Genomic DNA, 26,711 nt, shown 5'->3' on the forward strand with positions numbered 1-26,711 from the left:
CAGGAGAGACCCCAGCCCAAAAGGCAGCTCTGTGCAGAGATTTACACAAGATGTGCACTGAGTTCCAGCCCAAGGGGACCCCAAAACGTGACCACAACACAATCTTGGATGCACAGCAATGAGGGATGAGCAGAGAGAGCACACACAGGTCAGGTTTAGTTGTCTTACCTTTCCCATCTGTATTTTCGTGGGTCTTTGGGGGGTTTTGACCAGAATCACTGCTTGGTTCAGAAGTTTTTTTGGTACTTGAGGCAGTAACATTTGTCTCAGATATGAATGAAATTTTGGGTAACAAAGAAGCAGCTTCTGCAGAGAACCGTACCTTCACACTAAAAAAAAAAAAAAAAACACAAAAACAAAGAGGTTTTATTACATATTGAAAGTAAAATAACATTTATAAAGAGGCTATTTGTCACAGCCTAGCTATACCAAATAAAGGAAAATCAACTTTTCTTGACTTGTATTTTTTACCATAGAGAAAAGGTGAGAATCAGATCATGACTTACAGCAACATGGCACTGAACTGTGGGAAAAGTCACACTTTACATCAAATACAGCAACAGCAGAAGAAAATCAAGTTCTTCAGCTTTGGCAACCAGAGTCTCCTTAGAAACTGTGCTTCCACACAAACAGTTGGGTTATTCTTGCAAGAAAAAGCAACCCACCCCCAAAGATACTTCCATAAAATAAGATAATTCAAGTCAATAAAATGGCACATTCAGTGCAAGAGCTGCAAAAGTGACCCGAGACTTCAAGTTCATTCCTTCAGCACAGTTAAGGTAGGTTGCTGTCACCTGATGTCCCCCTTTCCCCTCCAACATGCAGCAAGAATTCTTGGAGCACTTTACACTGCAGATTTCTTACTTTTACTCTCAAGTAACCCCTTAAAAAAAAAAAACAAATTACATGCAGAGCAGCTTTCCAAGCTCTAAAAGAAATCTCAAGGGTTACATTATCTTCAACTAAAGAAGTAACTTTAAAATGTCATGTACATTATTTACTCACACTTCACTTTGGATTTCCAGAAGCAAAATTACAACAGAGACATCTGGCTCTGGTGTCTTTCTCAAGATACAGTAATCCACTTCTTCATCCTGGTAACATGAGGAAAACATCTCTGAAGCACCCTCTCTGGTTTATAAGAAATGGGACATGATCCCCCCTCCAGGTAGAAGTCACCATTCTTAACCCAGCAAGTTGAAAACCAAATTAGCCTTCACATCCAGCACACTAAAGTCCTCCTCCCATCTTTTTTTTTTTATTTCTTCCAACCATTCCCAGAGCATGGTAGACTATGAGATGTCCCAGCTTAGAAGAGCAAGTTCACTTCTCTTACCAGGTAAGTGGAGAACCCATCATTCCTTGTTCGATCCAAACTGAACCCCACCTATGAGACAATTGAGAAGAATCTGTCAATTTGAAGCCAAACCACTGAAAGAGTTAAAGATACTGCTTTCTAAACAAATCCACCTACATTTAAGGCAGAATCCAGGTATTTTTTTCATCATCTAACTAGACATAAAAAAAATTTTCAAATATAATAAACTTGCTGCCTCATCCACACCCATCAAGAAAAAAAAAATGGATTTAAAAGCAAACTACATGTAGAGTACCTTGTGTCCCTGAACCTTTTAACTTATTTCAGTATTGCTCCAGGTGGTTTTGCTTGACAAAAACATTTAATACTTTCAGCAATAAGGAAGCTGAACCGTGCAGAAGAGTAAGAACTCAGGTCTGCTTTCCAACCTAGCGTTTCAGTCTCTCCATTAAAATCCCTAATATAGGAAGTAATGTTAGAGTTCTCTAAAAATAAGACTGTCACTGTTCTGGAAACCGACCCCTCAGACAACTGAAGGTCTCTGGTGAAGGGGAATTTCACGGGAGGTTTCCCACAGTCCCTGGACCCAAAGGAACTTACTGATAAACCCTTCATGTCATCAGAGCCCACCAATGGCTTCAGGGAAAGGTTGCTGACATTGACTCTCATGAAACCATCCTTGAAGAAGCCAAAGGTATTCAGGTGCACTTTCTGCCTCACATCATCCTGTAAGAAAGGAAAGCAAGATTACAAATCACATGCAAAATCATCTGCAGCTGCAGTCAAAGGGGAAGCAGGGTGACAGATTGGCACTTGTATAATTAGATGTTTTGCATGAGTATTCAAAGAGCAAATTTCTTTAGGATACCTTCAGATATAACCAATTATTTCGCTGGAATGGATCAACTTTTCCAATATCCTGAACAGTAAAAACTTAAACATGTCTTTGCTGACTGCCTGGCTATACTACTGGGAAATGTGGAAGCAAAAAGTCTGGAAGAATTTAAATATCTGATTGAACAACATACAGCTTCTAAAAAAAAAAAAAAAAAACACCAAAAAGACTGTAGATACATCAACACAGCTCTTGTTTGAACACTGACTACTGGCATTGCAACAGACTAAAGAGCAATTAGGTGACTTTAGGGATCTTAGATCTTACCTAACCCAGAGCTGGGTTTCAGCCAAGTGTTTAGCAAACGCACTGTCACCCCATCAGATCATCTGCCTTAGGCAGGGTCAACGTTTGGACAGCCAAGCACCTCACACAATGGCAAACTGTGTATGGTGTGGATGAGAAAGTTCCTTATGTAGCCCCTTTCCTCCAAATAATTTTTAGCATAAAATAAAAATAATTTTAAAATTAGACTAGAATAAATATTGAAACCAGGATAACTTGGGCTAGTTTCTCTAGCAGGAAAATTCCAACATCCTCTTCTCTTCCCAGTCTCAGCTGCAGAATAATTTCCTTCCTCTCAGTCTGGCAAGGAAACTGCAGTTATTGATCCCTTGCCTTGCTCAGCTGATAAAGGTTCAGGTACAGTGAGCTTTAAGGACCTCACATGAAAAGTAGCCAACATCACACACAGTTGCCACATCAGATGACAAAAGGTCATATGCCAGTTACTTTGCATTCATAACTCAATAAATAGGTCGGCATTTGGACCGACTGGGTCATTAATTGGAAGAAAAGCGGAAACAAAGCAACAGAAATTAAAAAGCGGTTGAAAATGTCATTTAGTGACAACTTGTCAAGTGTTTTAAAAATAAAAAAGAATTGTTTCTTCCTCTTGCTTCTTCTAGGAAAAGATAATCACATTGCAGAATCTCCTAAAAAGAGAAGTCAGCTGCTGAAGGCTGATAAACTGTTCTGGAGAAGGGCCTGGAAGAGCGAGCTAAGACCTGTATAAGTACAAAAAGTTCTCTCTTCCTCTGCCCCAGTATTGATTCTGACATCTCTGCAGAAAACATTCCTGATGCATAAATCTCACTCCCTGTGATAGCAGGACACTAATCCTGACACACCTAACCTGTAATCCAGCTGTAATAAGATTGCCCTAATAGAATCAACTTAACCTGGCAAATAACCAGATGGTTCCTTTAACGGTTTGGTTTTTTTTTTTTTCCTCTTCTGAGCATTAAGTGACACATGACTCCCAGCAGATGCTTTGTTCAACGGAGCATTGCAGCTCTGCTGCCTTTGGGTTCTAGGTCACTGACCCACCTGGTTCCTCTGACACTGCTTTGGGTGTCATTTCCCAGTTGGAACAGAAGATTCATCCTGGCTCTTTACAGAGCACAGCACGAGTATTTACCACATCTGGGCAGAGGAGCATTTGCCTGGGTGATTATGTGAGGGGAGTAAGGGGGGATAAGGTGTCATCCAGCCACAAGGTGTTTTGCACCTTGCAAACACGAGCAGCTTCTTAATCCAGAGCATTGTAAGAGCTGCTCAGTTCAATCTAAGTGTATTTACTCTATTAGTTCACTGATATGCTGCCACCACCAGATAATTAATATACAACACACATCACTTTCCTCCCCGGTTTTATCTCAGCTTTGAGTGCTTAGAGTTTACAGATTTAGTTCACAAATCCTTCAGCTTTACGTGATCCCACACACAAACACACTGTCACCAGTTGCCACCAAGCAACAGCAAGAGCATCTCCTGCTCCACACATTGACAGCTTAAAGACACTGGCTTACCAATAATGGTCTCACCTCTCCTGGGAGGTTTAAGGGGTTGAAAGAACCCAGCTTTTATTTATAATCACTGGAAGGTTTCTCATGGAATCTGTAGCTTGGTTACTCACTGACATTAAACTGAACTGCCTGTCTGACAAAAGGCCTTGCTCAGACCAACTCCCTCGTTCTCTGGGATAGTTTGCCATTGCATTATGCAAAACAAAAGGCTTCAATGTTATGGCATTTAACTGTTGTTAACAACAACAACAAAATCTTGTTTTTGGTCAAGAGAAACGTTCCAACCACCAGCTGCTTCTGGAACTGTCGGAAAATTGTTTCTGTCAGTCTTCCATAACTTCCAATTTTTGTAGGGTTTTTTTGTTAGGTTACTAATGAGGTGTTAGGATGGTTTTTCTCATGTGTCATTAAACTAATTAGGCTACAACAATTGCTACTAAGGAAGAGAGTCTCGTCTTCAAGGTTAGTCTAACAGCAATATTCAAGCAAATAATTTTAGAAATGAACTATTTTGTATATTTTTAGAACAGGAAATCGCACAGACTGTTGCTTTTTTTTTTTTTTTTGGCTGACAACAAAAGAGCTTCACCTTAGCAGGTTAATTACAAAGATACAAGAAAGGAGCTGTCCTAACTTAAGCAATAACATCTTGTTCAAGGAAACCCAATACCAAACACTCCCACAAAGCTGAGCCCTTTAGCTTGGCACAGTCTCAAGGCACATTTACAAGCAAGGAAGGAGCCCATGGCAAGAAGAGCAGAAAGGAGACCTCACCGTGAAAGGGCTCAGTTGTTGGAGCCTGATGTTTACATAAAGGCTGTAAATGGGGATGAAGCAGAAAGGGAGACACTGTGCTCTAACAATAAGGCTCGTGTTTATACAGGGGGTGGATAAAGGGCATTAACTCACTTCTACTCCTCACAGCACTGGTTAGGTCAGGGCTACAACTCACACAAAACTCCTGCAGAACTACAAGCATACCCCACTCTGGTGGGATAAAACAGCAAACAGAGCTTAGTAATTGATCCAGGCAAGGAAGGGACACCCTGACAACAGACTTGAAGCCACAAGGTTTGCTGCTGAGAACATCTGCTCGAGGCAAGTTTGAAAGTTTTCTACAGAGTGGGGAAGGATCCCCTCGGGGAGAAACTCCTCAGCACAATAATGTAACCAGCACAAACCTCCTAATTTACTGCTTTAGGGAGAAGCTTGCTTTTCCTGAAGCAGAACAACGCTAATGTGGTTGCATTTTAAACTACATAGTCTCGAAAATTCCCCATAAATAAGACATGAACATCCTCCAGCAGTCGCTGTAACCCAAAAGCTGAAGGGGAATTCCCACAGAGGGCAGTCCCCTTCAACTGGTACAAGAGCACAGCAACACATTTATCACTTTATTAAGCGCTTCCAACCTTTCTACTGGAAAAACTTCACAAGTTGTTGACAAACAAAACAAAACCACGATTCTGATGACTTACAGAGCCTTCATGAGTTACACAGAAGCCCTTAGAAGCACCATCCCAAGGGCACAATTCCTTTGTCATGGAGAAACTGTGCAGCTTTCCACGCAAAGCACCACAGGAGCTGCACGTGTTCACCGTGACCTCCAGAACTTCCCATCCGCGACCCTGAAGAACCAGTTTTTCCTCCAAACAGTCACAGCACCACACGAGGCTCCCCCAAAGCACATCCAGCAGTGCATGGAACCAAAACAGAAAGCTGCCAGCACTAGTTTCCCCTGCCTTTGGTAATCGCTTGAGTAGAGCAAAGCAGCTACATCTGGAAGGGCAGTAAGGCAGCCAAACATTCTTTAAAGTCGAGTGGCCGGCGACCAGGGCAGGAACGCAGAACAAACTTAAGAGGAAATTCAACCGCAACCCACCTTCAGAAGCCTTCCCACCCGCTCATCACACCCAGCCTTCTGCCTCGCTTTTAACAGAAGGCGAAGCAGTTACACCTTCAAAACACGGCAGTTCCGAGGCCTCTTCAAGCGGTTAACCCGCGGCAGAGAGGAGCAGGGCCGGGGCTGTGGGGACACGGGGCACGGGGGGGGAACGGCAAAAGCACAACACAGCCGGGCCCGGCCGGGCCGAGGCGCAGAGGAGACCCCGGAGCGAAGCGAATAGGGAGAAGGGTCAGGGCCGGCAGCGGGACGGCGCCGGAGAGACGGGGAGAGCGCTCAGGGCAGGGCCGGGCCGCGCTCACCGCTTCCCTCTAAGAAAGCCCAGCGCGGCGGGGGGAGGAACCAGCGGGGCCAGGAGCGGCGCGGACCTTACTTTGAGGGTGAGGTGGTGTACGCGGGCGCTGGCGGGGCCGGCGCGGAGCAGGAACAGGAGCAGGAGGAGAGGCAGGAGCGGGAGCAGCCCCGGAGCGGCCCCAGCGCCGCGGGCCGCCATGTTTGTTCCAGCGTCAGCATCCCCGGCCCGCCCCGCTTCCGGGTCAGGGTGGGTCACGTGATGAGGGAGTGGTCATGTGACACCGGCCTTCCCCCGCCCCCTGAGGGATGTTCCTTGTGGAGGGATCGCTGGGATGGTTCAGGACGGAGGGGTCGCTGGGATGGTTCAGGATGGAGGGATTGGTGGGAGGGTTCGGGGCGGAGGGAATGTTGGGGATCGCTGCTTGCTGTGCCGGGCAGCTGCCGTGCTACCCGTTCAAAGAGTCACTCAAACTGTCCGTGTGTTAAGAACTGGGAGACCCGCTGGGTGTTGTATGGGTGGAAATGAGGCATTCAGGTGTCCAAAAAAACCCTGTGAAATAGTACGGTTCTCCAGCTGGCTACAGTGGAAAATAACAATATTTAATTAATTAAATTAATTAAATTAATTAAAACCATTTAATTTAATTAAAACAATTAATTAGTCAAGTTATTAGGAAAGTCCCATCCTTTCCAACACCAGCACTCCAGTTCCCGATGAGCAAAGTTCCCCTCCAGCTTCCTTGGAGCTGGGATTAAGAGTATTGCTTTTTAATATTACTTAAAAAAAAAAAATGTAACAAACAAATAGATTTCTGCTTCTTTACGGGAATAGTTTTGCAGCTATTAAAATATTTAAACTAGTAGCTGTAGTCCCACTTAAAAATGAAACAACAAGCAGATTGGACTTGCTTTCCATGACTTTTCTTGCTCAAACTGAGAGTAACACAAGAAGCCAAGTGAATAAGAATAGCAGAAATTGAATGTCTTTTTGGTTAACACATTGCTAAAAAAAAAAAAAATAAAAATTGAAGGACTATGGAATGGGAAGCAATGAATGTAAATAAATGTAGTTCGTAAGTGGGGAGCCCTGTCCTGTCAGCTCCTGGAATTCAGACATTCTGATTTTCCTTTTCAGTGTATGAAGTCACAACAGTGCAAGTTCTGTTGCCTAGACATAGGGAAACGATTGGACTGGACCAGGTGAACAGCAAAATGCAAATAAGGGTGAAAAGAAGGAGAATAATAAATAGCCTTGACCTTTATTTTATCATGATTATGTAGAACGTCCCGTCTTTATTTAGAGAGATGATTCAGATGTTACCGTGCATTTCTTCTGGCAATTTCATTTCCCCCTTTTATATTCTTAGATAATAAAATAAACACAGAAATTTTGCCGTCAGCCAACGAAACCTGGACTGGTACCAGAAAATCTCTGGAAGCAGGAAAAAGAATCTGTTTTTCTGGTAATATTCCTTCTCTGGGCAGTACATGTGGGTGCCACTAGATGTCCTGGCAGCATCAGCCCTAGAGCTGCACAGAGCTGCACAACACGGGTTGTAAGAAACTTATGGAACTACGAACATCAGATGATTTATTCTAAAAAACTCTGGTCCAGATATTCCCTTGGAATTAGTTCTGAGAGGTTTTTTTTTATGTTGTAACGATTACAATTCCTGTGCGTGGGAAACCTGGAGGGGTTTGATTCCTAAGAAACAGCTGCTTTGCAAGCACAGCTGTGGCACAGGGTGTCCTGCCTTGTTCCACTCCCAAGTATCAGGCACACTTTGACTGCTCGAGTGGTCAAAGAGCACGTGGCATTTCCCTGCAGTTCTGGGTATTGATTCATCTGAAGAGCCTTTCTTAGTCTGAGGGTGATTCCTTAGAGAAATCAGGGATTTTTATGCCCCAGACTAGAAACTGCCAGAAGATCTTTATTTTTTTCCAATATTTCTCCAGCTATTAGCATATCGTAGTAACGAACTCCATTTACCTACACTAAATGATCACAAAAATAGAATTTATAGCATGCTTACTTTGTCTATGCATTCCTCTAAGACTTTTTGCATTAAAAGATGCCTGTACCTAAATTTACATCTCTATCAAATATGCAAACCAGCTGCTGTCCATCATGTAACAGAAACTCTCATCACTTTATTGATATGTTTTCTTTGTAGCTCCCAGACAGGATTCTCTACGCTCTAAATGTACTGTTCCAGCACATCTAGTTATTCTTAGCCTGGATATCTTTTTCTTTACTCGGTCATTGTAAGCAAACATCTAATTAGAACCCTTCACAGATTCTAGTTGTTTTGTTGGATTTTTTTTAGTGTATCATGGGCAACTATTGAGATTGGTACAAGTATAGAGTGGGGAGATGATCAAGATAAACCAGACACAGGGCAAGGAGACAAGAGCAGAGCCAGGGGTTGGAGGTGAAAACAGCCACAATCCAGGTCATCTGGTGAGTTCCCAGCCATGAGACAGGGGCACGGCTGAGCTGAGAAGTCAATCTGCAGTTTGGGTGATGGTAACTCATGTCAGTCACAGCCTAACAATGTGCATCCTCAGGGATGGGGCAGGTCTGAAAAAAGGCCAGACTGAGCCAGGCTCCACATCAACAGGGTTTATAACCAGGCATAGGCTGAGCTGGAGTCACGACCCCCTTCAACATGGGGCAAAACAACTGAGCCTTCAGACCAAAGCTTAAATGGAGCTCCTGGGTGCACGGGCAGAGGCCCCAGCTGGGGCTGGCCAGGCCCGTTATGGTTTCTCAGGGGTTTATCAGGTCTTTATCAGTCCCCTCTGGGCCTTGATGGGGCATTAAAGAGCACCAAGGTCCCAAGCTGTGTGTCTGAGTGACGTGTGTAGTGTTGTAACAGCAGAAAGGAAACAGCTGTGATGGTGATGGCCTCAAGGAAAGGTGTGTCCTCTTCCTTTCCTGGTGCTGGTTCAGTCCCAGTGTATGAGAGGTTACAAGCAGCATCCATGTTCCTTATCTTGGACGTGGATGATTTGGGTAGAGTTATAAAATCAAAGGGAAGCAGCTGTAAGGGTGATAACTCTGGGAGGAAAGGTAGGTCTTCTTCCTGCTCTGTCCTGGAAGCTGGAAGTGCTTTATGTGCTCTGAAAGTTGTGATTTTTCTTGCTCTGCATAAGTAAACAAACACAGACAAAAGGGCTTAGATTGAACTGCAGTTTAGGGATTTGTTTTATCTCCTTTCTGTAGTTTCTCAACCACTTAGCAGCTAATCTGGCAATTTTCAAGTGGGATTGGGGTTTCCTAAACAAAGTCTTGGCTTTCTAAAAAGGGAATTGCTTCTGTTTGGAATTATGAGCTGAATCTGGGAGTGTTCTGAATCATAACAACAGGAGAGGTAAACACAGAGAATTTACAGGAATAGGCCCATATCTGGAAAACAGATCTGCATGGTCTTATTCTCAGGGTGGCTGAGGGAGAACTCCTACTTCTGTGTTGCTGAGATATGGATTATGCAAACTAAATAAATAAGGGCTAGACAATGCAACTTATAAGTGTCATTCGGAGTTATTTTTTGAGACTGAGAACTACTGAGCTTTCCAGCATCTACTTCAGCATAAAGGGCTCTTAATGCTCCTGTCATTTCTAATTACATTAGTAATTAGGGACTAGCCAAGCTGCAGGCCCTGTTGTTTTGGGCACTGTACAACTGAAAGTAATAATGGAAGTGGCAGTCCCTGCCTTGGAGAGTTTCAGGCTAAACAATAAAGATAGTCAAAGAAAGTCCTGTTCTAGAAGCATCTAGAATTAATTTTATTTAGGTTTTGTCTTCAGCAGATGTTGATACCTTGTCATAGTTTTTTGCATTGTTTATTCAAATGTACCATCATAATACAAAACTTGTATTTCTGGCCTTTATCTTTCTGGAACTGGTGGAGCATTTCTATCTCTTGGTGTGGACAGGTTTCCCTGCCCATGCTGGTGTAACAGGTTTGCCTTGTTCCCCTCCCAGCTCTTTGTGCAAAAGAAAATTCCACAGCAACCTTACCTCAGATGATACCGGTGCTGCTTTCTGTTTCTGTACATTCTTTTCCTGCAAGTATTTATGGGTTAAGCTCTCAAAAAGTCTCGATGCAACTGTGCTGTCTGCTTTTGGAATGTGTGCTGGATGGATGTAGGGCTAGGGATGGTGGATCTGAGCCTGTGGAAGTTTAGGCCCCTGGAAGATTGTGGATGTGCTTCAGGCAGCAGGGCAGGCTTGGATATTTAAATATGTTGGCAGTAGAAGGAAGAAGTGCTCTAAAATGAGTTGAACAGCGTGTCTTTCAGTTGTTGTGAAGTCAGTCCTTCAAAGTAATAATTTCTAATGATGAACAAAAGCGTTGCCTGTTCTGTCTCTCTTCAAAAACAGCTGTGTGAGGAGCAGCATTCTACTCTCATGTTCAAATCAATGGAACTCGGTTAAAAATAAATGCAATTCAGTTATTAACATAACATTTGCCTTCATTGTTGTTCTAAACGTTGGAATTGCTTGAAATGTTTTTCTTTTTCATGTAGGGTAATAGCTAAGCATCAGTGGAAGAAGTGCATTAATCCAGAGGAGATAATGCTTGTTGTAGCAGCTGGTCAATTTTTGTCTTCTCACATCAAGAGCATCCCCACCCTCTATGAGAAGAAGCCTTTTTCCTGAGGTGAATAAATATCCTCCCCATGTAAGTCTCTCATGAGTTGGTGCAGCAACGAATATATCAGCCTCAAGCTCTTTTTTACATTTGTTGTAGCTGGAAAGCAGCAAGGCAAAATGAGATTAAGTGACACAGCTCAGATAAATGACACAGAGGAAGAGGGGCACAAAATAAATATTTCTCTGGCAAGGAAATGAGCCATTTTCTACAAGGCCTGTGTAATTGCTACAATAACCCACATTTATGCAAAGGCAGATAATTTGGTTATTTTCCTTGCTTGCTTGTTGAGTGTGCTGGTGACAGATGGTGGATTTAATATTCCTGGATTTGGGTTATTTTGGGGGTGGGGGATGTATACACTGCTTAGCTGAGTTAGAAGTCAGCTCTTGCTGTCAGTTCACAGAATCAATTAGGTTGGAAAAGACCTCTGAGATGATCGAGTCCAACCTTTGACCAGTCACCACCATGTCAACTAGACCAGGGCACTGAGTGCCACATCCAGTAGTTCCTTGAAGGCCTCCGGGGATGGTGATGCCACCACCTCCCTGAATAGCCTGTTCCAATGTTTAATCACCCTTTCTGTGAGGAAATTCCTCCTAATGCCCAACCTGAACCCTGCCTGATACAGCTTACAGGGCTCTAAGTTTTAAGGTTGTGGGTTCCCTTCTTCTCTAGGGCACTTTCCTCCTTCACAAATGATCAAAACAGGAACATTGGATTCAAAACCAGCCCCACCTGGCTCGGGGGGAGGGAGGTGAGAGGTGGGGAAGCAGCACCTGAGGGTGGGTGGGGCTGGAATCACCATCCCTGTACTTTGGTGAGTACTTTGAGTGCTGAGTTCAGTTTTGGGCTTCATACTTTTAAAAGGACACTGAGGTGCTGGAGCACATCCAGCAAAGAGCAACAAGGCTCATGAAAGGTCTAGAAAACCTCTCATGAGGAATGGCCAAGAGAGCTGGATTTGTTTAGTCTCAAGAAGAGGAGAGGGGGGACCTGCATTCCGGGGGTACCTCATTGCTCTCTACAGCTACCTGAGAGGAGGTTGTAGTGAGGTGGGGGCTGGTCTCTTCTACCTGCAGTGAGAGGGCCAGAGGAAATGGCCTTAAGCTGAGACAGGAAAGGTTCAAATTAGAGGTGGTCAAGAGGCACTGGAACAGGCTCCCCTGGGGCACTGGTCACCTCCCCAAGCCTGTCTGAGTTCAGGGAGGGTTCGGACAACATCCTCAAGCACATGGTGGGATTCGTAGGGTATCCTGTGCAGAGCCGTGAGTTGGACCTGATGATCCTGATGGGTTCCTTCCAACTCAGGATGTTCTGTGATTACTGTGACTGGAGGAAATGGCCTTAAGCTGAGACAGGGGCGATTTAGATCAGATATTAGAAAAGAGGGTTTTTTCCCTGTTCAGGTGTTCAGGCATTGGAATGGGTTGCCCAGGGAGGTGGTGGAGTCACCAATCCTGGAGGTGTTGGGTGTGGTGCCGAGTGATGTGGTTTAGGGGTTGCAGTTGGTAGTGCTGGGTGGACAGTTGGACTTGATGACCTTAAAGTCTCCTTCCATCTTACTGAGACTATGATTTGATGACTCTGTGAGCAGGGCTGCCCTGTGGGCAGGGAGTGCCAGCTGCCTGATGACTGAAGAGGAGGCTGAGGGGACACCTCCCTGCAGTTACAACTTCCTCGTGAGGGGAAGAGAAGGGGCAGGCACTGATCTCTGCTCTGTGGCCACCAGTGACAGGACCTGAGGGAACGGCCTCAAGTCGCGCCAGGGGAGGTTCGGGCTGGGTATCAGAAAGCGGCTCTTCCCCCAGAGGGTGGTCGGGAGCTGGACCAGGCTCACAGCACCAAGGCTGACAGAGCTCCAGAAGCATTCGGGCGGCGCTCTGGGGGCGCAGGGCGCGGGTCCCGTGCGGGGCTGAGGGCCGGGAGCGGGCGATCCTTGCGGGTCCCCCCCCAACTCTTCGCGTCCTGGGATTCCAGGGAGAGCCATTCCCCCAGCCGGGGCGGGGCGGGGCCGCGCCTGCGCAGCGCTCGAGCTGTCACTCGCCCCCCTCCCGCCCGCCCCGCGCGGCGCCGCTCGGGCCATTTTGCGGCGCGATGAGGCGGGAGCGGCGGTGAGAGCAGCGCCCGTCCCGCCCCGCACGGCCCCTCCGAACGGCGAGGAAGCGCAGCCAAGGGCACGGCGAGACACCCCCTTCCCCCCCTTCCCCCTCCCGGCGGAGCCATGAGCTGGGGCACGGAGCTGTGGGTGAGTGAGGGAGTGAGTGGGAGCGCGGCTGCGGTGCCGCCCCCGGCTCATAACGGTCCGTGCGGGGCCGGTGCGGGGGGACGAGGACGGGGCCCGCGCCGAGCGCTGCGCCCTCCCGGCGGTCCCCCCCGCGCCCGCCCTGCTCCGCCAAGTTCTGCGTGCGGCCACCGCGGGGAAAATCCCAGCGGGGATTCGGGAGTTGTGTGTTTGGTTTTATTTGTTTTTCCTCCTGAAGAAATATAATAATAATAATAATAATAATAATAATAATAATAATAATAATAATAATAAACAGCTCCGTAACACACACACACAAAAAAAGCAGCAGCGGGTGCGGAGCGGAGCGAGGCTCGCCCGGGGTGGGTTTTGTGTGTGGTGCTGCGGGAGGCTCCGAGGTGGATCTGTGTAGCAGGGGGGTCCGGTTTCAGGAGAGGGAGCTGCAGGCAAGAAAAGCCAGATGATAAAATTTCCTGCCGCCGCTCTCGTGGGGGGGCTTCTCTGTCCGCGGACGGAGGTTTTCACGAGAAGACTTTCGTGTTGTGTGTAAATAAGGAGGTTTGAAAGGTGCGGAGGGTTTCGCTGTATAAAAGCTCCTTGATGGTTTTGAAGAGAACCTGGAGAGTGGGAATGCATTTGGTTTTACCGGTGGAGCGTTAATGGAAAATACCAAACTGCTAAAAGGAATGAGAAGTGGGTGATAGCGATTTGAAATGGTCCCTTGCTAATCGGAGGAAAGAAGGGAGGGCAGATAAAAGAAGTCTGGGAAGGCAGAAGAGCTGCTACACACATTCAATCACAAAGAGGACATGGTGCAGCCATGTTTGATGGTGGAGCAAACCTGCTGGTTCTGGCAGGGCTGGTACCCGGGCACGGGAGGCTGGAGACCGGCTGCTCCCTGACTGGTGGGACATGAAACATCTTGGGACAAATCTGTGCTCGGGAGGAGGGGGAAGAGGGAAACGGAAACGGTGTTTTGAATGGAGAAGTCAAGAATGAGTGGCAGAGGGTCATCTGGATTGCAAAGCACTGCAGGATTCGCTCCTCTAGTCATCTGTTTGGGGCTGGTAACCGGTGCGAGTTGAGATGAAACCATATCTGAGCTTCTAAACTGTCTCTGTGTAGAAATGGTTATTTTAGACGTGCTAATTGCTGTCCCTTCTGGATGCATTCCTAGCCCGTTCTGGAAGGCAGTTCAGCATCCCGTTTTGCTGTGACACTGGAGTCATGTTGTAGACAGATCTGGTTAGAACTAGACAGTAAATTAGGGAGCAAATGCTGACTGGGAGAGGTTATTGTGGTATGTTTTTATATGCCATAGAAAGAAAGGTGATACACACTGCTGAAATAGTGTAGTGATGCTAAATTGATTCATCACTGTATAAACAGCTCTGCTGCAGGAGAATGTTTCTGGGAAAATCTGCAGTTGCCTCTTTTTTCTACATCTTGGAGGCTTTGGGAGGGGATGAAATAGTTTGCATGTGATTGGGCAAAATAACGATTTTGACATCGGAAAATACATTCTGAATTTTCAAAAGGAACTTAGGGGTTTTTTTTCCCCATTCCTCGAAGTTTCCAAGTGATACTGATTTGTTTGTGTACAGGAACAGTAGTAGAGAGTAGTGTTTATAAATAGTTATTTTTGTTTATGCACTATTTGCAGGTGTGTACACACAGTCAGGCATTTGTCTTTGCAGCAGTTACGAACTGTTTTGGTAACATTTTTTCCTCTGAAAATTTTGTTTGTAAAATTGGCTTAATCAGCATCAAAGTATCGTTTTTCGTGTCTTCAGTGTAGCAGTTTGAGAAGTGTAGCAGGTCACTGAGGAAAAGGGTTGGAACAACCGATTAAATTAATCTAGATACAAAATTGGCAAGAGTTGGTCCCTTTTAAATTGGGCAGAGCTTTGAAAACACTGCCGGTTTCCAGTGCTCTGGGTATTAAGGCCAAAACAGTGATCTCTCACTCTGCGTTCTCCATTTCCCTGGCAAAGGAAACCACACAAACAACCTGTATTTAATATATGCCACCTCCTTCTGTTGATCATGGCATGTTATTTTCAAACAAAATTAAATTTCCATTTAGCTTAGAACTTTGTTTTAAGTAGCCACGGAATGGATTTTTAGGAGCAGGTGTTGTAAGCAGCAAATTCCTGTTCTACGTGTGACTGGTATCTGGTTTGGAGGACTGGAAGTTGAGAAAATAACAAGTATTTTCAACTGTTGTTTTGAAATTTGCTAGAAAGAGCAGCGATGTTTGCTCAGGCTTGACTTGCAGCCTTGTATCTCTCTGATCTACCAGGCTGGTTGTGTGTTCATGATTCACCCCTCTAAATGTAGCAAAGGAGAAGTAAAATCGAGCTTGCTTTTTAGGGCACGTAGAACGCTAATGTGCATGGAGTTATGCAGAATTTCTCTTCGTTCCTGCGGGGGAAAAAAAAAAAGCTGGTTGCAGAAAGCCTCATACTTCAGAAGCAACAAAATCCCTTGGCATGGGGGAAGTTATTCCCAAAACAGGCTTTTAGCCTGTGATGTGAGTGTATCTCTCTGCCTCTGGGTTGCAAATCCTACTGCAGAGTTCTTCTTGATATTTCACTCCATTCTGGACTTCTGAGTTACATCTCAAGATTGTCCCTGTGAGTGTCAATGGACCCATAACCAGAGTTATTAGAGGTACTAGTGCAGCATTTGTATCAACCTGTTACTTCAGACATTCAGGAGCTGAGGAGGAAGCGGTGGGTGAAAGACAAATTAGCTCTCAACTGTTTTATTTTTCACCCTGGTTGAAGAGTGCATTAAGGGCTGACAGGTAGGAGGGTGTACTACATACTTATTTCATGTCTGATTCTTGAAATTGGCCATGTTTTCTAAATACTAATTTAAATAATAATGATTTTTAACGTAAATGGTAAGTAAAGATTATGTGTACCAATCTGCAGACCTGACTTGCACCCTCAGTAACTGTGCTTTTGGCACCACTGGCTGTAAAAGTATATTTAGATCTCCTTCATCCTTTTTTCTCTCTTGGCTAGTGGGAGAGAACATGGAGCATGGCACACACAGGTGTTGTGAAGGGTGCTTTAGCCAGTAAAATCAGAATGTGTGCCACGCTTCCCACCAGTGCCCTTTTGTGTGGTATGAAGCCCTTGAAACAAGTGGAATTACACTGCAAACTGAGCTGAAACCAACCTTGGCACTTGGGTGCTTGTCTTCTGAGTGGAAAAGGCCATGGCTTCATGGTTGGAATATTGAAGGGAATGAACCTTGTTGATGGTGACTTTTGGTACAGGATATAGTTTGGGGGAGCTACGTTTAAATTTGTGGTTATATGGTCCAGGAAACACTCTGCCTTCTCTGAATACTGTCACAGCATGGCAAGAGCAAGTGGTCAAGGGGTTAAATGTGGAAAGTTTTACCATTTTGTTACGAATGTTTCAGTGTGAATGTGTCAGAGGTGCAGATGCTGTGGGTTTGTTGTTGGGGGTTTTTTTTCCACATTCAGTGTAAAGCTTAAAAAAAGCTTGGGGAGGAAGGTGATTTAATCAAAATTTTCTTTGACCTTTGTGAAATCTGGGTGGCTGCTTACAGCTGTCACTGTCCTTTCAACCTGTGAGAAGGTGGATATTCAATATTTGCAAAGGACTTGGAATTTGTTGCCCTCATGCAAAGGGGCTCTGTGGGCCAACTCCTCACGGAACCGATACTTTGGGGGCCACACCTCTTGCCTGTATAGTTCCAGTATGCTTTAGTGTGGATAAACATGGCTTGTGGATATGGTTGGTTTTTGCCTTATAAAGTTCATTCCATGTAGGTGCAACCCTGAGGACCTGAAGGCCCCACTTGCTATCTGTAACTGCTAAATCACTTCCTCTCTCAGTACTGTATTTCATCAGCAGAATTTGTGTTTAAACAGCTGTAATCTTGCGTTTCTGCCGTTTGCTTGAATGCAGCATTGTTCTTCAACAGTGTTTGCAATGTATGGCTGTTGCATATAGGGGTGACTCACGTTTGGAAACAGTCTGGATGGAGTACCTGGGTGGCTTTGACCTTGGTGGCATTACGTAGTGGTGCTGTCTGGGCACAGGAGTCAAACGTGATCTTAAATAAAGGCCACCTTTTTCTCAGCTTGTTCTTTCTAGGAGGGCAGAGATGGATCTAAGTCGGATGTATCGATTCTTGAGCCTACATGTAGTTTTATTGTATGCACCACTAGTTGATTGCATACAATAGAATATATACAATAGGTGTGCTTTTCATCCCACCCATCCCCGTTCTCACACCTCCTACAGCACCACCGCCCCCTCCAGTTCTTTGAGTTTTGGGTGTTAACTCTTAGTCTCCATCATCATCATCATCCAACGCTGAAAGGAAAAGGATATGGTGTCTGATGGGAAAAGGCCACGAGTATTTAGTCTTGCAGGATAAGTCACAGGTTAACTCTGATGAGCTGAGAGTTTCCATTATAGGCCTAACCCTCACAGGTGGGTGGATGAATTGCTGGCAGCTTAGACAATCTTCTCCTGTGGTGATGGCAAATGCTTTTCTGAAACGTGTGTTTTGTTGTAAATTGGCTGTGAATTGTTGCAACTTATTTGATGTCGTTCAGACAACTCCTAGAGGCAGAGCTGTGTATCCCTGACCCTTTTTCCTTTGTGTTTCACAGAATCTTGGTTTCTGTTGAGTTAAAACTTTTGTGTATTTCAAAGCGTCTGAAATTTCACTCACAAAAAAAATGCTCCCAGAGTAAGGCACCCTAAAAGCAAATACAGTGAGAAAATGGAAGAAAAAAAGGCTGAGGTCAGTAATTAATGCATCATGTTTATAATTTTAGCTTGGCTATCTTAAAGCTCTCAGTTAAAGTTGTACTGGAGATGGGCACTTCAAAGCAAAATACACTTTTTATTGGTTAAGTAATATTGGTTTGGTGTTCTGTATAGTTATTTGGACAGTTTTGAGGTAGCAAAATTGTCTGACATTAATATCTCCTTATTTCCCAGTGGCTCACTCAGTGTTTTAAGTGGCGAGTGAGTATATGCAGATTAGTGAATGAGGAATAGTTTTATAGAAGCTGAATCATTACACAGTATCTGCATTGTGCAGCTCACACCTTCGTGTGTCTGCCCAGCACAGGGTGAGATTTCAGGCTGCTGCAGCCTCTTCCTGTGCGTAGTGAAGTTATTGCCATCACAGTCCTTTTTTGTGAGCTTTAAAAGAGATAATTTTTAAACTTTAGGATGATGCGTGGTGTGGAGGCTCCCCTGATGCTCGCAGGAGCTGGTTGGTAGGAGAAAGGGGTTATGTGTGAGGTCCCTTAGCACCTGCAGGCACCAGGAGTTAGAAGGACTCCCTTCTGGTCCCTGAAGGAGTTGCTGGGTCTTGAATGTATGAATGTGTGAGTAATTTCGTTTACAATTCTGCTTTGCTCTAAGAAAGAGGATTTCTCCGATATTGTCACCAACTTATTCTTGTATTTCCTACCTATTCATTAAAAAATGGGGGATTTACAGTCTTTCAGCGTGAGTCAAGGCTGCAGAATACATGTTTTCCTTTTCAGTCCCAGGCTCTTCCCAGTCGTATTGTGGCTGCTCAAGATCCCCCGCTTCCTTGAACCATATGGGGAGGCAGTCAAACATGAGACGATGTTTTTCTGGACTCCTCGCAGCTCATTAGTGTTACTCATGTTGTGAAACATTCTTTTAGGGCCGAATTTCAAAAGCTGTAAAACGTTCTTTTAAAGCAGAATTTCAAAAGCCGAATTGCACATGAAGAGTAGGAGCCACTGCTGCACCGTAACTTAATAACCTGCTTCTCATTATTGCCTTTGATTGCTGGACAGGTAACCTGCTAATGAATTTTTGGAAATTCACTTTCATCCTGTTTGAAATAATGTTGCTGAGATTGGTTATACATTGAATCCAATCCAGCTGTCAAAATCCAATGCTTTGTTGAGTTTCCTTAGTGTTCAAGTAAATATTTTACAATAACTTCCCCCTTCAGTATAATCATACACTTCAAAAGAAACTTTTCTTCCTCCTTCCACCCCTAGAAACATTGCTTTTCTATTAATTTCTTTGCTTTAAACAGGTGAGAGCTGAAACACTCTTCTCTCTTGACGTATTGCTGTCTTTGTTATTCTGCTCAATCGATGGCCTTGGCTCAAAAATACAAAACAGTGGAAAAGCACTATATTTATTGTGTGTATGTACAGGATATGATGGTTTTACTTTTTCTGAAGCAGGTGTGGTGGAATGGCTTGGATCCCTTTGGAATTTAACATTATTGTCTTGTCTCCGTGTTGTCTGGAGACAAATTTATTAACCAGGTCAATAATTCCCTTTGGCTCAATTTATTAAGAATAGTTTGTTGGCATAATTAAATAAAATGTTTCTTTTTCCATCTAAAACTTGAAAATACTGGAGGTGGGGTTTCTAGATTACTTACAGCTGAATTGAGTGCAAGAATGAAATGATGCTTGCCTGGTGTTCATTGCTGATCACTGAAGCAGATCATGTTGTGAAGCACGTAAAGAAGCAGTTCTGTTGCAATGTTGTCCTTAATTTATTGGAGGAAGAGTCAACCTAATTGGGAAAACACCCAGAAGAAAAACAATAATCTCCCTGATGACCTCTGAAACCCAGTAAAGCAAGAAAACTTAAAATGGAGTCACTTGGGAATTAATGCCTGGTTTAGAAGGATGGTCCCCAATGAGCTACCCAGTCACCCAGATAGTCCTTAATCCTGAGGAAATCCCATAGTAGATTATTCTTGTTGTAGCTGAAATAAAATAGATCTCTTCCATCAAATAATCACGTGGCCATCTCTTGTTGGGTGTTTTTCAAGTGCTTCTATTTGGCTCCTGAAGAGTATTTTTATGAAGCAGATCCTTCAGTTCTGCCCTTGCAGTGGGGCAGGCAGGAGTGCTGCTGGCACCATTCACGTGTCTGAGGGGGAAGGGTAGTTTGTAGTGTTTAGACTTATTCCTTTGGGAACAGCAGGTACAATTTATCTCATAAATTATTCATTTTATAGTTCAAACATTTTACTTTTCATCGCACTGAGTCTGTGGATGTGCAGATAAAGGAGTACTACCTATGTGACAGCAGAAGGACCATCTTGCAGAGATCCTGAGAATACGGTTTTTCCTACATGCATTCCTGGAGATTTTGCTCCAATTAACACCAAGAAATTGCTTATTGGGTGCCTTGGACAGTTTTCTCTGTCTCAGCCTCTGAGCTGGGAGCTCTTCTCATTTAGAAGGGATTTAACACTTTCTGTTCAAGTCATCTATTTTTTGCTGCTTACATTTTTTTTTTCCACATTAGTGTGCTCAGGCTGCAGTTTTCTCCTTTCTGCGGCCACCTCTTGGTTTTTGTGTTTCAGATTAGTCAGGATTATTCAGTTGTTACCAGGGCCAGTGTATTGCCCATGCTAAACACGATGCCTCTTGGGTTTTGGAAAGCTGTTGTGCTCCCATTCACTGGAGCAAGGTTTTAAAATTTGGCAGACAGAAGCTGCTGAGCAGGGTACTGTTCTTGAGAAAATATTCCCAAGTCTTTGGAAAAACACCACTTTGCATGTGCTCAGTGAAGATATTATTGTCAAAGTCTTCGTGGGCGCTGGCTACGGACGGTTTGGCCTTGGAGGGGTTTTTGTGGGACAAGTTGGTGAGGTCACCCACGGAATAATTGAAGGTGGCTCAGTCTGGTCCTTGCAGGAGAGCAGCCAGGCATCCCATGCCATGGCTGCCCAAGGCCAGGGTGGAGCTGGGCGGCCTCTCCTGCTCTCAGGCTTCTTTGTTGGTGGAGGAAGAAGCCCTGGAATGGTGGGATCTGTGTTATGGAAGGATGGTGGAAGAAAGCAGACTGACAGCTGGGAGGGAGAGGGGCTGGAAAGCACGGCTGCACCAAGTCATGCTAAAAGTCCTTCTGACCACTTCTGTACTTTCTTAATGGTAGCAAACCGGTTCTGCTGTTGTTGCAGACTGGTTCTTCTCTTGTTACACTCACCTCAGGGTGAGTGAGGTGCTGTGGTCAGAGAGGAAACTGCCTGATTCAAGGGACTGAAGGTGGGGAAGAAGGAGCAGAGATCATACTGGGATCTAGTTACAGACAGTTGGATCTGCTTGTCTAGGAACTGCTCCTGTGATTGAAGTGCCAGGAATGATGGAGATAGGGTCATTTGAGGAGAGGTAATTGAAGCTGGCAGTTCTGACAGTGAGAAAACCAGGGCGAAGGAAGGAGCAGAAATGAGCTCAGGAGGAGAAAATGAATTTAAACAAAGAAAACAAGGAACCAGTCAGTAACAAGGAAACAGCTTGGATAAAGAGCTTGTAGAGAGAGCAGGGTAGGGCTCTGGGTAGGATGGGTGGGATTGTGACTCGCTGTCAGACAGGCCATGCAATGGGATTAGTACATTAGGAACAGCAAGTCAGGAGTTTGATGGGATCAGAAGAAAGTATAGTGGGTGTACAAGGGGAAGGAAGAAGCACAGAGCAAAGGATGAAGATTAGATAAGAAGTAAAGCAGGAAAGTAATGAATAGACCCAGCAGTCCTCTTTTACCTGCTTGGCTGAGCAGCACTGCTATTTTATGTGGCTTTTTCCATGTAATATTTAAGTGGAGTTGACGTACTGGTTTCAGTGTGTGTACGTTGATTTCTGTGGTTTCGTTTTGCATCTTTACTCACAGTGGAGGAATATTTGACCACATCCCCAAATGAGAGCTTTATCCAGAAGTGTGTGCACTGCTGTTTTTCATCCACCCGTTCTGTGCAGAAAGCCTTGAGGAATTGTTTAGCAAATAAGTCTAAAATGTGTTCAGATAATATTTTTTCACTCTGCATTATGCTCTCTTATGCAGAGATAAATGCTTTAACACTTTTATCTTGTATTTGCAAAAAGAAGAGAAAATGATTGGCATGCAGCAGTGAGTGAATGGAAGTGTGTTTTCTCAAACAAAAGTTAAATGGAGAAGGGAAATATTTCTTACTCTTGAGGGCTGTTGATCTGTCAGATGTGGGTCTTACAGGAGTGGCATTAGTTAAGGGTGTGTAACTAAGGTTTTGCTGTAGTAAAAGAAATGCTGGCAGTGGCTGAACTGGGAGAGCTGTGATAGAACCCTACATAAATATTGTTTTCACCCATCGTGTCTGTCTCTCCCAAATATAACGGTCTGAGATCCTTTTGCTCATGTGTAGTCACTGGAAAAGCCTAAAAATTAAGGTGAGAGAAAAGGGTTGTATGTGCTGGTCAAGAGCCTTTATTTTCTTGCAAGTCTTTGGAGTTGTGAAACATCTGGGTTTCACAGAGGATGCTGTTGGCACGTGTTCACAACTTAACATGCAAAAACTGTGTAGCACAGCTTTGCTTCGGTTTTTGGTGTGCAAAAAACCCCCTCCTAAGCCAACATTTCTGTGGTGTCTGTATTGGTTAGGGGGTTTCTCTGCTGCTTTGCTCAAAGACACCATCAGTTGATGTGCTCCATCCTCCCAAGGGGCAGCCAGCCTACCTGCCAAGGCATCCAGCACTCACAGATTATCGTTGCCTCCTTCACCTGAAACCTCCGATGGAACCAGCTGACTCTTTAGGTAGTGAGAATGCATCTCACATGACACGTGTGACTCGGTTCCTATTTAAATCAGCGCCCTGGGGATTTGCAGCCTTATTTTTGGAATAGGGGGGCTAACTACTTTCCAGTTCTATTTAAAGATAAAATAAAGCTTATCTGGCTGTGTGGGTGCATGTGGCTTTCTGAGATGCAATGGAGTAGCCCAGGAAACTGCCCTGGAAGAGTGGGTGGCAGGGTGCATCCATCCCTGGTAAAGCACGATATGAGCTGTGAGCACCTCCCCACCTCCTCTTCCAGATAAATGTGGGCTGCTTTTTCATTTCTGCATTATGGCCCTTGCTCTGATTCCTGTATCATGTATGAAATTGCTGAAAGCTCTTTTTCCAGAGGTTCAGTGTGATTGACATGAAGCTAACTTAAAATAGCAAAGCTGTAATTGCTGGGAGACGAAAATTTTTACAAGAAATGCAGCATTGTGAAACACATGCACCTAATTTAGGCATCTTTGGAGACTGGGTCTGCATGGTTGTCACTCTTTGAGAATACTTAGTCTTGAACAGAAAGCTCGTGTATCATAATGCCAGCATTTAATGGTTGAGGGAGTGTGTTGAATTGTTCCACTAACAAAAGCCTTTGCCGAGCTAAACAATACAAATATAAATATTTCACTTGGTTATTAGCAGTTGAGTCGAAGTGCTTGATGGTTGGGAACAGCATGACAAAGTAGTGCACTCCATTCTCACCAAGGTCAGAGGACATTTGACATGGTATTTATGGGTTCCATACATACAATTACAGGCATTTGTATTGAATGTTGAATCTGTTGCTGGCTCAGTGTAGTCATCTTCTGTGGTTTGCTTGTGGGTTAATGCCTGGGAACAAAAAATAAAATGGAATAGTCACAGAGGAGTCAAAAGCTGGAATCCACACATGCAGAGTTGAAGCAGTAAAAAAAGTCTAAATAATGGAAATTCAGAACCCCTTTTACAATTACAATGTAAGAATTAAGTCCTTTTTTTCTTTATTCATGATCCCTGGGCATACGTGGTGTTTGGGAGTTGCTGGTCAGTGGAGCAGTGTTGATTCCCCTCTGGGGGCAAGTCATCCATCCAACCTTCTCCACGGGGGGTGGGATTGATTCCTTAATCGGAACAGCAACAATCCATCCTGAAGCTTCCTCAAGGTATTAGGGCTAAATTAAACAGTCTGGGCCAAGTGTGTAAGCCCTAATGCACTTGAAGAGGCTTTTCTGGACAGGAGAATTTTGAAAATAATCAGAAGCTGAACCCAAAAGTAACAGGGGGGGGGGGAAAGCCACAGGCACAAATCACCCTTAAAAAAGGGGCTGTAATACATTTGCTTTGTGTGGTGCAGTGCTTAATGCTCAGATTCTCTTAGGGAAGAAAAGATGCATGAACTGTAGCTCTATTCATGGCATTGTATTTAGAATTTGTTTTCTCTCCTTTGTGTACGTGTCCCATAGATGTTCCAAAAATAGATATGGTCACAAATATTAAATTAGTGGAATTAGGCATCTTAAAGCCAGGAAATGAACAATTTTTTTTGACAACAGTCACTAGTGAGGAAATGTGGGTTCTTATGCATATTGTATTATGTCTTTATTTTGCCAAATGTTAGGACTGTGTTTATTTGTGTGCATTTGCAGAGTCCACAATTCTGCATGAATTTCTTGAGGATAAAAATGTCACGATTGCATTTAGTTTTTCTGGAATTTTCCTTTGACTTTCATTAACTTGGAAGAGGAATGCAGCACGATGACTGAGCTTTAGTCTGTACAGTAAGTGCCCACAAGCAAGAATTAACAATCATGTGTCAGTAACCTTGTTGGATGTGCTTCCTGATTGTTGTGGATGTACAGAAGGACTCAGAAAATAAAAGTGAGGTGGACCAGGTGATGCCTCTTCAGTCTCACTCTTAGTTCTCAGCCACTCTGCCTTGGTCCATCTCACTCTGCAGCCCAAGTCAGGTAAGCAGTAATTTTCTTTTTCCAGAATATTGGAATCCTTTACAAGTATGTCCAGGAGGCCCGAGGACTTCATAAAAGCTGGAGTGTTTTAGGGTGACTCTTGGTTAAATAATGTCGGTGAAGGCATTCTGAATGTCCCTGATGGAAATGGGCAGGTGGGGTCATCTTAGACCTCTGTCTTCAGAGATGCTCTACCATAACACAGACTTCACTGGTTCTGGTGGCTCAGGGTCCACCAGTCTGGGCCATGAATTAGCAACCAAAACTGTGTTATTTGGGAAGATGGATTTAAACTTCAAGGTCTGTGAAAAACAAACCCTTTATTTTTCCCTTCCTTGGCTGGGAGCAGTTTCAAGTCAACCTTTGGACCAGAGCTGGAGCTTCCAAAAACTATTTTAAGTGGAAGCTATTGTCATTGGAACAACTGTAGAGCACTGAATGACCTTGTTGTCCTTGCTGTGGGAGGGGATGTTCTTGTCAATTCGTGAGAAATTCTTTCTTTCTTGCTCTCCCTTCCCTCTGTGTACGAAGGTAAACACACATTTGTTTTCCTCTTCCCCTCTCTGAATCAGCCTGGTTCAGAGGCCAAACTTGCTTTCCCTGCTTGGCAGATAAAAACATCTAATAGATTCAAGTCAATATCCTCTTTCATATTTTTAAGATGATTCAACTGCTCATGGAGCAACTGGTCTATCCCTGCATTATAAAATAGTTGGGGAGTCATGGGATGTTCAGGGAACTGAGCCCAGGAGCTCCAGTTGCTGTGTGAAGATCAGTAGCTCAGATCCATCCAAGTCAAAGGTTGGACAGGAGGTTCCTGTTTGTTCTTCAAACAAAAGCATTTCTTGTGTGTTTTGAGTGCTCTTTAATCCAGCAGACAGAGCTGCAGCCTCCTAATGGATGAAAGCTGGAGTAGGCAAAGCCTAGATATGAGGAAGAGGGAAAAGGGGAGAAGAGGAAGGCTGGCACATTTGAATTTTTAATAGTGGGAGTTGATACAGATCAAGGGACTGGTAAAACTTGTGCCAGAAGGAGCAGCTGTGTACTGAGATTGGAGTCTCCAGGCCCACCATGAGCTTTGGGGATCCCTGGTGGTGTTGTGGCAGTGATGGCCTGGCATTGCTGCAGGAGTCACCTGTCAGCTGTGGGTGTTTCCTCTCCCAGGGTTTATGGAGATGTACAAATCCCATGTGTCAGAGGTCCTGCAGGGAGGTTTAATCTGTGTGACAGCTCTGCATTGCTTGTGATGCTCTTGTGGATGCTCTCAGCAGTGACTGAGTCATTTTGGGTATGGGAGATGCTCTTATTTGTTGACGTTGCTTCCTGAATGTTTCTGAGCGTGACCATTCTGAAGATTTATTTCCATTATTCCTTTTGTCTCTAAGGCAGTTCAGTTTACCTAAGAATTGTGTTTAAGTCCAGATTTGGAAGATATTTATCCTATATTTTGCATTCACATTAAAAACAAAATAAAACAAGGGCTAGTATTTTTATCTTCATGTCCCAAGATAAAATGTTAATTACTGTTGTATGAAGGAGACATTCTGTTATCTTAATGTCTGCGTTTCAAAATATTTGATTTAAAGTTTACAAACAATGTCATTTTCTTCAGCTTAGACATCAAAAGTGCAATGGAATAGAATTACAGAGATGACAAGAAAGCAAATATATGAAAAGCTTTGGGGATTTTATCTGTAGTTAAATTTATTATTTTTGCTTAAATTACAGTCTTTTAATTTTAGAGAAAGGATAAACTCATGAGATTTGTTTTACCCTGCCACCACTATCACTTCTGATACGAAGCCCTTAGGATAAGCTTTGTCTGGCAAAGCACTTGCACCGGTGCAAAATGTTGCTTTAAACTATTTACCTTTATTAATGCATCATATTTTGGAAATTGCTTGTATTTTGTACCAATGTTCAACTAAATCACGTTTTATAAGACTGAACTGTATTCTTTATGAGTAATTTCAGTGCAGATAAGAGCAGAAGCTGTGGGCTTTTTGTTTATGCATCCACTGCCTCTCTCTGCATTA

At 44.1% G+C, this 26,711-nt stretch overlaps 2 protein-coding genes across 3 annotated transcripts in view; one reads left to right on the plus strand and one right to left on the minus strand.

Annotated features, from left to right (window-relative positions):
- GPR107 (G protein-coupled receptor 107) overlaps positions 1-6,452 on the minus strand; it is a 33,945-nt gene extending 27,493 nt beyond the window's left edge. Inside the window, exons 1-5 of one of the 2 annotated variants that reach the window (XM_027911673.1) lie at positions 6,298-6,452; positions 1,919-2,044; positions 1,337-1,387; positions 1,006-1,094; positions 169-329 (exon numbers count right to left, since the gene is read on the minus strand). In XM_027911673.1, the coding sequence (XP_027767474.1) occupies positions 169-329; positions 1,006-1,094; positions 1,337-1,387; positions 1,919-2,044; positions 6,298-6,417 (547 nt within the window). In that variant the 5' untranslated portion in view covers positions 6,418-6,452. The remainder of the gene's footprint in view (positions 1-168; positions 330-1,005; positions 1,095-1,336; positions 1,388-1,918; positions 2,045-6,297) is intronic. The other variant, XM_027911675.1, reaches the window with a different exon arrangement.
- A 6,500-nt stretch (positions 6,453-12,952) lies between these two features.
- FNBP1 (formin binding protein 1) overlaps positions 12,953-26,711 on the plus strand; it is a 91,531-nt gene continuing 77,772 nt past the window's right edge. Inside the window, exon 1 of the mRNA XM_027911684.1 lies at positions 12,953-13,125. Coding sequence (XP_027767485.1) covers positions 13,102-13,125 — 24 coding nt within the window. The 5' untranslated portion in view covers positions 12,953-13,101. The remainder of the gene's footprint in view (positions 13,126-26,711) is intronic.

Source organism: Empidonax traillii, unplaced genomic scaffold, assembly GCF_003031625.1.
Source record: "Empidonax traillii isolate 1590-97213 ecotype Southwest subspecies unplaced genomic scaffold, ASM303162v1 scaffold34:size3740991, whole genome shotgun sequence".
Classification (NCBI taxonomy): domain Eukaryota; kingdom Metazoa; phylum Chordata; class Aves; order Passeriformes; family Tyrannidae; genus Empidonax; species Empidonax traillii.